Source organism: Etheostoma cragini, chromosome 21 (assembly GCF_013103735.1).
Source record: "Etheostoma cragini isolate CJK2018 chromosome 21, CSU_Ecrag_1.0, whole genome shotgun sequence".
Taxonomy (NCBI): Eukaryota; Metazoa; Chordata; class Actinopteri; order Perciformes; family Percidae; genus Etheostoma; species Etheostoma cragini.
Genome location: NC_048427.1, coordinates 5,214,397 through 5,228,684, shown reverse-complemented (window position 1 = coordinate 5,228,684; position 14,288 = coordinate 5,214,397). Strand labels below are relative to the sequence as shown.

At 40.6% G+C, this 14,288-nt stretch overlaps 1 protein-coding gene and 2 non-coding genes across 3 annotated transcripts; 1 reads left to right on the top strand and 2 right to left on the bottom strand.

Moving 5' to 3' along the window:
• Nucleotides 1–55: 55 nt before the first annotated feature.
• trnal-aag lies at nucleotides 56–137 on the bottom strand. Its single transcript has one exon. It is a non-coding gene; the product is annotated as a tRNA-Leu (tRNA).
• A 608-nt stretch (nucleotides 138–745) lies between these two features.
• eef2k (eukaryotic elongation factor 2 kinase) lies at nucleotides 746–12,195 on the bottom strand. Its single transcript, XM_034859409.1, is given in 21 exon segments — nucleotides 746–877; nucleotides 1,461–1,639; nucleotides 1,871–1,995; nucleotides 2,079–2,267; nucleotides 2,788–2,919; nucleotides 3,459–3,473; nucleotides 3,476–3,529; nucleotides 3,706–3,762; nucleotides 4,078–4,155; nucleotides 5,071–5,135; nucleotides 5,246–5,465; nucleotides 5,730–5,857; nucleotides 5,946–6,078; nucleotides 6,161–6,310; nucleotides 6,770–6,941; nucleotides 7,600–7,637; nucleotides 7,725–7,785; nucleotides 9,834–9,934; nucleotides 11,210–11,269; nucleotides 11,741–12,000; nucleotides 12,138–12,195. Coding segments are annotated over 21 exon segments (2,370 nt in total). The 5' UTR covers nucleotides 12,181–12,195; the 3' UTR covers nucleotides 746–767.
• A 2,015-nt stretch (nucleotides 12,196–14,210) lies between these two features.
• Nucleotides 14,211–14,288, top strand: trnal-uag. The gene has a single exon. It is a non-coding gene; the product is annotated as a tRNA-Leu (tRNA).

Genomic DNA, 14,288 nt, shown 5'->3' with positions numbered 1-14,288 from the left:
TAAGTAAATTAGCATTAATTAAGCCTACAGTACATTTGGCAGAATGAAAAGATTATGGCAGCGGTGGGATTCGAACCCACGCCCCCGAAGAGACTGGAGCCTTAATCCAGCGCCTTAGACCGCTCGGCCACGCTACCTTGTGGGGGGCATGACCAGTGCCCTTTTGTAATATTTGACAAGAAGTGTGATACATGCATTTCACTGCATCTGGGAGGGGTGATAACTGATAGCTTAAATTGTACTTTTATTCAAAGTGACTACACCTTAATGTTTGCCTCTCTCAATGAATAATAAATTAACTCAGTAACAGACCTTTAATGACAGAGCTCTTGTCTACCAGAGAGGGGAAAAAAACGTATTCACCGAGAAAAGAAAAGCAAACTTTATTAAACAGTTTTATACTCCATATATTTTTTTTTTCACATGCATTCTTTTAACAGAACTTTGGGGGGAAAGTACGTAAACCATTTTCTTTTATTTGATCTTTTAGAGATTCTCTTTCATACAACCACATTCACTTAGTCAAAAGGTAATCAAAGACAGGAAATTAAAGAAAAGCCAGGATGACTCACAAGCAACAAAAGAAGAGCAGAAACCGTATTTAAGTCTGATCCTAGAACTAGGAGAGACACACACACACACACACACACACCCTTTGCAGAACATTTTGTAATAAAAATATGTAAACTGTAGCCATACAGGTTGTATCGTAAATATGTAAAAATGAACTCCTGTGGCCTTTTTGTAATAAAAATGTGTGTCCAGTATCACTCCTCCATTAGTGCCCAGGCTTCCTCAGCTTTCATGTAGTACTGGTTAGCCAATCGGCCTTTCATGGCTTCCATGGCCGCTTCTGCTGCTTCTGTAAACAGATCACCTGCAGGGAGGGAGGCAGGCCAGGTTAGGAGGGAAGCTATTGTATCTACATCAGTTAATGGAAACTTGTAACAGAACACAGAACAAGTTTGGTGAGTCTCTACATTTTTTTTTAATTTTGCCCATTCTCATTACATTATTCTACATAATAGGTACATTGCACTAAAAAAAACTCTTATGTATAAATGTAAGCTCTGAAACATTTAAAGCTGTGGTAAGTCAGTTAAGAATCAAAGCAATTATAATGGAGCACAATGACAACCCAGAGTTTCATAAGTCTCTCAAACCACTTCTCTGGTGTCTATATTGTTGAGATGTTTTGGGGCAACGTTTTTCAAATAAATTGCAATAGCATGAGATAGAAAGAGTGTATTTAGCCATGTTAGAGATTTTGATGATCATGTGTAGAGATCATATGGATTAACAGCAGACACATCACATGGGTAATGCAGCAGGGATTTTAAAAGTTTCTATTACTTTTTGCCTGGTTGAAACAGGGCAAATTCCAGTGGAATATTTCCTAAAAGTATGCAGGTGTATTAAAGTATATTTAGCACAGTGAGGCTAGGAGAATAGAGTCAAACCTGCTCTCTGTGGGTCTGCTCTGAGGTTGTAGCCTCCTACTTGGTACATCTCTGCAACTCTGGCCAGCAGCAGGTAGCGGGGCTCGTCCTGCGTCCCATCGAACTCTCCCCCCTCGTCATAGTCTGACTTTTTCAACACACTGTCATACCAGTGAATTGCTTCCTCCCAGTCCTGCGTTCTGGATGATTGAAAAATAAAAACCAAGAATGCACAAACCTTCAGCATCAAAAATAGTTAAAATTGTGCTTCCTTTAAATAGATAAAAACTCCCTGTAGGGGGCGGCATTATCATGACTGTTGGACTAGGATTTGTGTGTTTAATAAAAGGAAATAGTTATCTACTGACTTACACTGAAAAATACAAGTCCACTGTTCATACCGAGTTAAAATCATTAAAACATTCACTAACCTGTCAGCGGACAGATTGAACCCAGTATCAAAGGCTCTGGCCACTATGATCATAGAAGATCTGTCGCCAGCCTCAGCAGCCTGCAGCAGATACTTAAAACCTTTCATCTTGTTTCCAGCATTATCCTACCAACAACACAGACATATTAGAGCAAGCACAAGGCTGCACAGTGCAAAAAAAACCAAAAGGCTAAATAGCTGTGTGGTACCTCCAGCACCATGTCTGAAAGTATATGATGAGGCAGCTGCAGACAGCACTGTCCCAAGGCTACGATGGCCTCCAGCTCTCCGCACTGCGCAGCTCTCTCCAGGTGCATCATGGCCGAGTCCTGATCCCACTGCTCGTCCTTTTGACAGAAGCGACCCGCTTCATGGTACCGCACCATCGCAAGGTGGACCTGGTTTAGGAGGAAGGACATCTGGATTATACTCAACCAATGAAACTAACCTTAATCAATCACAGACCATCAGACCATGCGTTCCAATTTTGGTGAAATTCCGTCTACCGGGTTTTGCAATACTACTTGTAGCAAAAATAACTATTACATCTTCAGAAAACATGTTGAACATGTATCATTTCCTGATAGAATAAAACTACCAAGTATGTCAATTTCTTGTATACTAGCTAAATCAGTGTTCTATAAAAGATTAGTATACATCATATACGGTACATTTGTACTGTATACAATTCATATGTTAGAGTCAGCAATGGATCAGCATTTAATATGTGCTCCTTTTTCTTTGTTAAGACAAAACACATCTGTGTATATTGGGGAAAATAGTCGTCATGTGTGAGTTTTGTAGAATTTAATAATCTGAAGGTGTGTTGCTGCCTTAGGCAAGCAAGTGTGAGTTGATTTCAGTCCAGCCATATGTATAATCTTTTTTGATGTCAAACCAACCAATCTGATGTTTTACCTTTCCAAGGATCGACTGGCCGATCTTCTTCTGCAGCAGATTGTCGAGTCGCTCCACCTCGGTGGCCACACAGGACGGCCGATGAACGTGAGAACGAGACGAATGGTAGAAGCTCCACTTCTCCTCCGTCAGCTGAGTAGAGAAAGGCAGTCGAGATATAGAGGAAGGAGAAGGAATGAAGAAGGTAGAATGTGACCTCCTGTTCTTTATTACAATAATCAGAAAACTAATTAAATGAGGATGGCAAATCAAATGCTGGCTGACAAATCCCACTCAGGGTTGAACCCATCCAGATATGTCTGCTTTTGTTCTGTTTTTACTGATTAATGACACACAGCTGGAGGAGTTCATCCCTGTTGGCCTCAGTGAATGCAAAAGCCATGTAAAGCATGGGAACAAGAGCACACACACACAAAGTTGTCATTAGCAAGATGGCAAACTTAGTGAAACAGAGGTTGGTGGTTTTTTGGTCCGAAATTATGTTTTTTTTTTCTTTGTATTTAGCATTTTCAGTCTGTTTTCATTCACTATAAAAAGTAAAGGAAGAGTTAACATTGAAATACTGACACCTTGTGTACTCAAATTTCAACTTGAGAATCATGTTAGAATCTTTATAGCTCTAAGACAGCAGGTAAACACCTGGCTTCACAAGCCTCCATGAAAAAATTCACCCAATCGTTATCAACATTGCGTTATCTGAATTTAAGTTTGCAGAGACTCTTGGAGGAGTTACCATCTTCCTCTAATGAGGGAACATAAAGAGTAGGAGAAGCTAAATTAGAGGAAATGTGAGGAACAGCTTTTGTTGGTAAATTGGAAAAGTGAAGAAAGACAAGGATGAGAAAAATTAGAGGAGGATTATTTGATGATCGTGATGATGATTATGAGGTTTACACACTGTTGTCTATGTTTGTTTACCCGTCTGACACTGTCCTCATCTGACTCAGAATAATGTCTCTGGATGCGATGATGGACCTACGTTGTGAAATAAAGAGCATTTATAAAACCTACAGTCAGACTTCATGTGGAGAAGAGGAAATGACTGTCTAACATGTTTGTTTAAGATAACATGCCAGAGTATGCTTACAAATGTATCTATATATACACAGAATATATACCATATCTATACCATATCTTATACTGTATGTCTACTTGGTATAAGTCAGACATAAACAAATTCATTTCTTGGCATTGTTTATCTATAGGTTAACAGTCTTTTTGACGGACTGCTAAAAAAAGAAAACCTGGAATTCTTTCTGGACAAAATGAATGTCAAATGGAAATCTTTACCCCGTCTACATGGTCATTTGGATCCCCCTCACTCCTCCTCTCGCTGGGGTAGCCGCTGTCCCCGCCGCTATCAGATTCCTGCAGACAAAAATAAAGATTTGAAAAAACAGTGTGGTGACTCGCGGGTATTGTGGCAGCACTGCAGGCAGTATAGCTCAAAGTTCAATCATGTTGCCTCCAGCTGACGAGCATCTCAAAAATCAAGTCTCTCCCTTCTCGTGCTGATATTGAGGATTTCAGTCATGCTTTTACATCATCATGTCTAGATTATTGCACTTTGGGTTTAATTAAAAAAAAAAAAAACAGATAACTTTGGCTGGTTCAAATTGTAGCGGCTCAGTTTTTAACAACTTCTTAACTTTTATAAAGCCTTTCATTAATGTTATCCCACAGTTGTATTTTTTTGTTTTAGTATTTATATCACTTATTTTATGCTTTTTATCCTGTTTAATTCTGGAGATTTTTTTTTTGTATGGCCTAAATATAAAGTTAATTGTAGCACTGAAATATTTTAATCTTGATTTTTTTTCAATGTAAAATGTGCTTATAAATTAAGATTATTATTATTATTATTAATATTATAACGCAGCCAACACTTTTAGCCAAGACCAATTCTTTTGTTCACCTTCGACCCACTTTTCATTTTCATATTACCTACATATTACTACATACAGTACATGAATATTATCAAGAATGTTGAGGTAAGATACTGAACATACAGCACTAGAGGGGAAAATGTTGATACTGTGACGGATGAAGATGACTGCACATATTTGCAGCTTCGTTTCCCTGGAATTTATATATTTTTTTATTAAAAGAAAATAGATGCTAATGTTAAAGGACCAAAAAAAGATAAACTCAGAGCTCTGGGATCTCAACATGGACCTGAGGTAAACTGAATTAAAAAACAACAAATTGGTTATGGCAAAATATTTGGCTAAATGTGACACAGCGTCATTTTCCTGTGATTTGTTTGGAATTGCATTTGCTTACCTTGTGTTCAACTGTGTTGTTGTTATTGATTCTTTCATGCTCGTACATTCCAGTAAAAGAAAATCCTGTGAAATGTGGAAATATTACAAAACTATTTACAATGTGGACACCATGATAAACCACATTCAAATATACTGTTACACATATGTAATAATAAAAGTGTTCATGGATGTACCGATAGGGGACTTTCCCATAAATCCATGTGCAGCTTGCGGGGAGCAGGGGAATGTGAGAGGGGAGCAAGGGACTGATTCCACGTCGCTCATGCTCTCGTCTGCAGAAGACGTCTCAGACAAGCGGGATAACAGCAGAGGTGCCCGGCTTGCTGACATGGTACGAACACGAGGAGAACCGCAGTGCTCCTCGCAGCCCCTTAGCACCGTCTGGGCTGACCTCTGAAATAAAACAAGATCAATCTGTATAAAGGAAACAGCAACAGATCTAGCGGAACACATGGAAGATACAGATTCTGATCAAACACTAATTCTAATACAGGAAATAACAGACACAGTCATGCCTAAATATGGCAAATGTAAACATTTCCCCCCCATTTTGATTTATGCTTGTCATTATTTGTATGAACTATTTTTACCCTGACCCGCAGCTAACTTCTGCCCCTGGCTCTCACTTCATTTATTATTCTTAAAATGTTATATTACAAGCAGTTTGTCGGTGCAGTCCAGCTGAGACTTCTCTGCAGGGGAAAGGTCAAAAGGTGTCAGGCCCATACTCTTGCAGATCTTGTTACACAGGTGGGAGTGGAAGAACAGAGCCATGCCTCGCACACCTGGAACACAGGTATTATCAGGATGAAGTCTCTTTAATAGTTTTAAACTGTTTAGCCACAATTTATCAGTATCAAAAGAAAACTGTACCTAGATTTCCATCTCCGAAGTCAGTCCCCCTTTCTGTGTGGATCTGAGGGTCAGTGTAGAGATCCCCGACTCCTTGGATGTCCACCACGATCAGCTGGTGGCCCGATCGCTCAAAAGTAAAGTGACTGAAGGCCTGCAAAAGAAATTAAGATGATTAAGTTAAGTAAGTACATAAGTTAAGTCTTAGCTCTAACATGAAAGGTAATGTGGCTTACCTGCGGAGTGAGTCGGATGTTGTCGTCCCTCACAAAGCCAGAGTTGGAGTTGTATTTGATGTAGTTTCCCTCGATGTAATGTTCCAGGTGGAAGAGAGGTTTACCTGGTCTGTCCATCATCTCTATCACACACATCTGCATGATGTCCACCTGGGGATCAGAGAGAGTTAAACAACCAGTACATATATGCAGTACAGGACCTTCAGTGCCAGCAAGTTTTTGATACAGATCCACAAACATAGTAAAAATCTGTAGTTAAAAAAAGTAGAGATGAAACAATAAATCAATTAATTAGTCGATCAACAGAAAACATGACTGGACTATTCTGATATCAAAACATTTGTTTGATTCATTTTTCAAGTAAAAAAACCTTCGGACTTGTGGTTGGACAAACACTGGGCTCTCAATTTTTTGACATTTCATTTATCAAACAACCTATCTATAACGAAAAATAAGCAATAGTTTTAGCCTTTAATCTAAGACCAAAATACTTCCCATTCTCAAAATAACAAGGGATATAGGATTGTGCTTGTGAGAAAGAATCAACCGATGTTGTCCGTACTGTCCTGTCCTTTTAACGCCAGCGGACCGTAGATCTTTCTCCTGTACCTGTTTGGGAGGTCGGTGGCGGTTGTACTCCTCTCCCCAGAGTTTGGCCTCCATTTGCAGCTTGACGTCCTCAAAGTAAACATTTCTGTCCACCATCTCCATGTAACGCTTGGTCACATAATTAGATGCTGACTTCCAGTTGCTGCAGTGTGAGAAATTCGACAACTTCTTCCTGGAGGGGAAATAAGAAATAGGATATTACAGTAGAGAGCAGCATTGCAGTTACATATAAATGTAGACTCAGAGATAAAAATAAAACAACTTTATAAATATACATAACTAAAGCCACTTTTTTTTTTAAGCATTAACCTGGGTCACAGAATAAAACTCCTTCAGACCAACAGTCTGACTGTAAGAATCCAACAGGTAGACATGTTCTTTTTGAACTTGTTTGGTCTTGTAAGAGCTGGGCGATTTATTTATTTAAGATCCTAGTTTTATCAGAGTGTTACATTTCTGTGGGATTCAGCTGAAGTCTATTTGACAATTCCCACATAACAGGAATAAACATAACAATTAGACTATTATACCTTTCACTCTGCAGTGTCATGCAGAAGCCAAAACACAGCAGAGCAGTGTTAAATCACCCAGGGACTCAATGGAGGCTAAGAAGCTGGTTTACTGTGATATTTTCAGTACCATCTTTGGCTCTAATTTGTCAGAGTTGGTGCAAGAAATGTGAAGAATGTGTCCTGCACCACTTCTACACTACCATAGACATAAACTGCTTTGTTTACTTTACTGAGACCACGGAAGCCTTCGTTTCTGCATCTCAAGGGCACTAACCCCTGTATGAGACTTGATAAATATAGAAAAATATTTCAACTTACGTTCGAAAGCACTCCCTCATGGCTCCTTTCCCAAACGGCTGAGATAAATAAACAGGACAAAGAAATTAGGAATTTTTTCTTTAAAAAAACTGGCAAAATGATCTGGTTTTAGGGAGCAGTAATACCTGGGCAGCCATCTTGATGTGGACCTGGTCTTTAGCCCACTCTTCTGTGATGGCATTGTACCTGCGAACAAGGGACAGCGACTTAAGTCCAAATAAGAGGGTTATATTGATTATGCTCACTCAAAGGTGGCTCAAAATGTTGAATTCTAAGGACAAATCTATCTAATCACATAGAAAGTTGGGTTTTTAGCCATGTTGCAGCGTGGCTCTAAAGACTGGAATGTCAGTTGTTGTGTCCAACATTTTGCTCCAAACTGACATTTCTCAACATCTATCTGATGGATTGCTAAGCAACTTGGTGCAGACTCCTTCAGGCTCAAGTGTAATCTTTGTGTTTTGGACTGCTGGCCGCACAAAACAAAGTAATCTGAAGACGTCAGCTTAGGCTGTGGATAGTATGTGATGCTAATTTTGAATGATTTTCTGACTTTATAAGATAAGAATATAGAAAAATCAAGAGATAAAACAAAAAATCAATAATTAAAATAATCTTAAAAATGGCAGCCCAATCTTTTTAGTTAATATTTTTGAAATTGTCGCTTTGTAAAACAGCATCTCCTTTCCAGCAGAACAGCTGTGAGACCGTCCATCTGGGGGTCAAGGTCCCCACAGAGCAGACCCAGTGACCCTGCTGCTCTGTGGGGACAAAGGGTACTTGTTTGTTTTTGCCACCTGTTACATTACAAATAACTCACACTGGATGGGCTCTAATACTGAGCTGAAATCCTTTATCTCTTTTGAATTTACTTCAGTTAAAAAAACATTTAAAAAAGAGAAGATTTGTGTGATTTTAATGTGTGTCCTCATTTCATTTCTTTTGGCTTTGGGGTTAAAGGAATTTGTGTAATCAGGGAAGAACTCATACAGTCAACATGACGATACATGTGTACACACTGTATGCCTGGGTCAGTGTGTCGGTTTGGCTTGGGGGGGGGCGTGTGTGCTGAGTTAATAAATCCTGGAAACTGTAGGTGCAGCAGCATGTCTTCACAGCTGAAACCTGAAGTGCCTTTAAACTACTGACTCATTGTTAAGCTTTCCTTCGCCACTCAAAGAAAAGCTCTATTCCCCGTCCAATATCTTTTCTGCCAACAAACCTTTTGGGCCTGGGAACACAGCGTTCCGTTACATTCATTCCATCTAGTTCATACTACAGGGGTGCTTCATGGAGGAAAGGAGGAGTGAGATTTTCTGATGTGGGTAAAAATAGCACATGAAAAGATAACATGAAGGCAAATCCCACCTCCTGTCAGTCGAATCCAAGTTCTGATATGTAATGTAACAGGCCTAACACACGCGCACGCGCACACGCACACGCACACACACACACACACACACACACACACGCACACACGCACACACGCACGCACGCACGCACGCACACGCACAGGAATTCATTACCATCCTTCTTCTCTGCCCACACCCATTCAAATATGTGTTGACACCTTGATTTAACGCTGCCTATGTCTGTGTAGCTGCCATGTTGACCATAATAACTGAGTGCACACTCCAATGTCAAACCTCCAGTACGAGATAACAAAAATGACTGAGTGAGAAAAGGGCGTCAATTTTCCCAGTCAAAAGTTCAGTAATGTTTGTCAACAGTTAACATCAGCACCATGTCCTGAGATATGAGCAACGTGGGAATCTCTTAGTGTCCACTTACACTGAAATATGTTGCCTCTTAAGCTACTTATCAATATTTTGGTCAGAAGACTGTCCATGATGTGAAAGTGGTCCCTCGTAGGGATGTAAAAGAGAATTATCAGCAGACTGTGCAGCTCCTCTCAGCTTTTTGGGCATTGTTAGGCCTTACTTAGACAGGACAGCTGAAGACATGAAAAGGGAGAGGGCGGGGGGGAATGACATGCAGCAAAGGGCCACAGGTTGGAGTCAAACCCGGACCCGCTGCCTCGTGGAATAGACCTCTATTTTTGGGTGCCCAGATAGCTCAGTTGGGATTCTCATGCTGCCCCATTGGCATGGCTTAGTGGGACACCTAACAAAATGTGTCTCACCTGTGCTTATCCTGCTAAACAAATCCAAATGTCTGCCATGAAAAAAGGTATATTACCGCTGTAGATTCCAACAACACAGAGTTATTGGTACCTGTAACGAATGCAAGGTTCCGTCTCGATGTCCTCCAGATGAAACTCCGCCCAGGGGTCTGGCCTGGCTTTGGCCTTTTCAATCGCATTTTTCCAATGATCCTGTTGCAATGAACAAACACGACTAATAAGCTGACAGAATGGGATTTTTTATGCAACAACAAAAAAATGAAAAATGTGTTTCACAAATAGGTTTGCTAAAAGGGTAAGCGGTTTGATGCAACAACAACAAAAAAGATATGTAATTTGTACATAGAAGGCAATTCAAATGCTTTTTTGTGCTCTCTCAGGAAAAACATTGTGCTCACTAAATGACCAAATTAAATGTCAGTTTTCTGCATTGTTCAATGCAGAAAGCTGACATGCTAGGGAAGCCTACAAGATGGATCATTTATCAACACAACAAGAGGGACACACCAATGTGATCTAGAGCCTGCTCTAAGGAGGAAATTTCTTTACTTTGTAACAGAGTGCAAACCAGGAACTAAAAAAGGAAGCCAGGATAAAAAAAACACAAATATCTTAAACACAAACCAGGATCAAGCACACAATCTTTAAAATGACAGATGGCCATCTGCAGTTGTGCCATCTAAAAAAAATAACTTTCCTGGTATGACTTACGGTTCAAGTGTCACTGGTAATTCAAATCTGCACAAGTAACCCACACCCCGACCTATCCTGCACGTCTCCCTCGTACCACCCTAGCAATTAGACATGTTTATATTTAGGAAGAGGAGATACATGAGGAGAATTATAACGGGAGTGTCACGTCTGGTTGTGACGAGGAGCAGAAGACACATCTACGTCAGACCTCGTTCAGCTGCAGAGGCGTGCACCTTCTCCACGCTGTCAGAGATATCACAGCCCGGTCACAAGACCTTAGGATCAAATGGTGCAGCCTGGTTTGGTACTTTAGTGCAGAGCCATGCTCAAAACATATGTTAAACTTAAATTTCTTTGTGGGATTCGTGTCCTTTTCTAAAACAATCATTTAGAGCAGCAGCACCTTTAATAAAAAATTAGCTTTCTGAAACCAAAAAGACAAAGAAAATTGCACGTTGAACCCAAAAAAATATATAATTTAGTTTTTCAGTGTAGCTGTCTAAAATGACAGCTCAACATTCCAGGTGCTTGTTAGTGTAAACTAATCTAATGAAGTACGGAAATACAGTGTGAAGGAAGGGAGGATGTAATGATTAGGAAACACATATCATCAGTCATTAACAGAGAGTAGATGGAAAGTATGTCACCACAAATGATTTTTTTTTAAGTGAAGGAAAAGGACAGTAAATTACAGAGTGATGTGGGGAGTAGGAAGGCGATATGGTCACTGGTGAAGAGGGAGAGGAGGAAGATAGAATTGAATCTGTAACATACCCGTGCGCTCTGAGACAAAACATTGTACGACTGAGGTTCTGCCATCGTTTCTGTTTCATTCTATGTAGAAAGGTAAAGAAAATGGATGACTTTTCATCAACAAACAAATGTCAAAAATATAAAATATTTAAAATAACATGAATTGCTTGTTGCTTTAAACAACACTAGGCCATTCATCCAAGCAGTTGGCTGGTGCCCAATGCCTCCGATGAGACCGAGTAGTAGCTCACTGCTCATGTGCAAAAGGCTTGAATCTGAGAAGACGTGAAAGTCATGTTTACAGGCAACTACTCTGGTACTTCCTGTTCTTTAGAGAGAGTGCAGTTAAGAGGTGTCTAACCAGCTGATACTGATACGTGTATGCAGGCACGTACAGATCATCTCTCCTTTTAAGGGAAAGAGGTGTGTCACAGAAAATTGACAAACTGAGTGTTTACAGTAGTGCACGAACACAAAAAAAAAACAAATAATATTTGTTTTTGAGCATGATTAAACAATCCTCCAGCTCTTTTTGCCGGAGCATTGGCTCACCCTGAACATAAAGTTGCTCTTCGGGAGAGAGTTTGACAGCTGCCGGTTGTAAACACGGTTCTTCAGGTAGTGACAGACTTCTTTGGCGGAGTCGTCCAGGATGGGGCAGATGAAGTGGTCGTCATCATCGTCGTCATCAGTGGCGTTGGCGTCACTAAGGGAGGAGGCCAGCTGGTTGGGGGCACCTCGTTGAACAGGGGGTCTCTTGGCGCTGCCCTCCTCCTCCATGCTGAACATCAGATCATCCTCCATGATGTCTGCTGTTGTACTGTAAAGAGAGGAGAGTGAGGAGTGTCAGTAGACAGAAAGCAGTGAATTGCTTTGAGTGGAAAGTAAAGCTACACAAAGGTTTAAAGGTACTCTGTGGCAGCCATGTTAGTACTTGTTGACAACAAACCTGCATCATGGCTGCACAACCATATGTATGCATCCAATGCCATATGTGAGAAAGTTGTCTGTGTTATCTTACATTTGGCTGCAAGGTGATAATCATTGGCATAAAAGTAAAGTCAATCAATGGTAAGCCATAAGCAACTAACATCTATGTTATTCAGTACTGTAAGAAAAACGTTTCACCGTAATCCAGGGCAATTGTGTTTCCGGATTTATAACAGCTGGCTGGTGGAGAGGAACGCAGAACCAAGCAAAATAAAGTCCCTGCACTCCTGCTGGCACAATGTGCTCCCATAGAACTCACGCAGCAGCAATCATGTTGTATATTATGTTACAGCTTGCTACAACGTTAATTTCCCCAAAGGGTTAACTTTGGTTTAGTCTATTGTTACCTGTGGTTAGATGCAAGTGGTATACAAACAACCTACCTTATATCCTGGAAACAAACACACCTTCAAATTCGTCAATCTAACAGACTGACAGACAGACTGTCTCGGTTAGAAGTTAGAGTTGACAGGGTTGCAGCTGATGCAGTTAAAATCTCCCCCTCAAGCCCCGACTAGGTTGGTCCTATTTCTCCAATGTATCCCGATGGCACGGGGTTCGCGGCTGCCGATAGCGGAGGGAGGATCGATCCACAATATCGATAATATCGATACCAACGTTGGTATTTTGGTATTTATACTGACCAATGTAATAAGATCGATCCTTAAGGTTTCATCAAAAAAGAGATTTGACTGTCTATGTAAGTGCTGCTGTTTTAAGTGGTCCTGTCACAGCGCGGAGCAGGCACGGAGCAGGCCCACTTTGCTCCTCCTCCCCCCTCTTGTGATTTGATGTTGTACCGTCACGTGACTCGGCTGAGCCAGGAAAACAAGCAAGTAAGCAGCCAGGCAGCCAAGCCCCAGCATAGACTGTATATTTTAATATTAACGATCTATGGGCCCCAGCAGCGGCCAGCAAAGCAGCACACACACAGAGAAGTGGGCACAGTACAGTACAGAGACGGAGCAGAAAAATGGTAGAGAGGAAGAGGAGTGGTGTGTGGCTAGCTTTTCAGGCCGAAAATAAAACAACAGCAAGCTCTATAATTTGTAAAAAAGGCTTTAAGATACAGTGGTAACACAACATATTTATACAGCATATGACATTTCTGTCCTTGGTTTTAACGTATAAATAATCTAAATGTAAAATTACAAAACATTTAGGTTAAAATTCATGCAAATTCATCCTCCTTAATTATTAAAAAAAAATACTGGTATCAGCGATATTGACCCTGTATTTACTTGGTATGTGATCTATACCAGATATTGCAGTGTATTGCACACCACTATAGCTGCTCGGCCTGAGAGGGGTGTTCCGCCCGCCACGGCACCGTGAGTCCTCCGCACGTACAACACTGGTTTCTGACAGCCCCGCGGCCCCCGCTCCAGCGTTCTGCTGCTTTCACGGCTATCGGAAATATAAGATAGACATTGACAGCTGACATAGGCAAAATGTAGAAGAATCTGTCGATCTGTAAATACTTTATCAAAAATTCAAAGCCAGCTGAGATTAAGTTAATTAAACTTATACTTGTATTTAAATTGTAATATTTAAAATACAAACGCTAACGCGTGAATATTGTAGTTACGACAACGGAAGATCATTTGAAAGCCGCACTGAACAAATTACCTTACGTTAAACCAGCGTAACGTAACGTTACTCCACCTCGTGAGGAAACTCGGAAAGCTAGCCAAAATTTCTAACTATGACTACACATAGTTATATATTAGGTAGAGTGCAACAGGTGACATGTCACAGAACAAAATGCAAGCTAGACGCTTTGCTAACTTATTTATGTGCAGGATGTTTACAAAATTGACTTTGGTAGTTAACGCTAGCTACTCCGTGTGGAATGGTCTGGCAAAGCGAGACTATTAGCTACCCCAGCTAACTTTACTAACTAGCAATGATACGTTAGTATTTCTGTGCAACCTTTGCCGTTCAATCTGTAACTTAAAACACAATTAAACAGTAGAGTAGGCTACACCTGCATTTGAAATAAATTCTTTAGTCTATCTCTGTTGGTTAACATGGTAGCGTGGCCGAGTGGTCTAAGGCGCTGGATTTAGGCTCCAGTCATTTCGATGGCGTGGGTTCGAATCCCACCGCT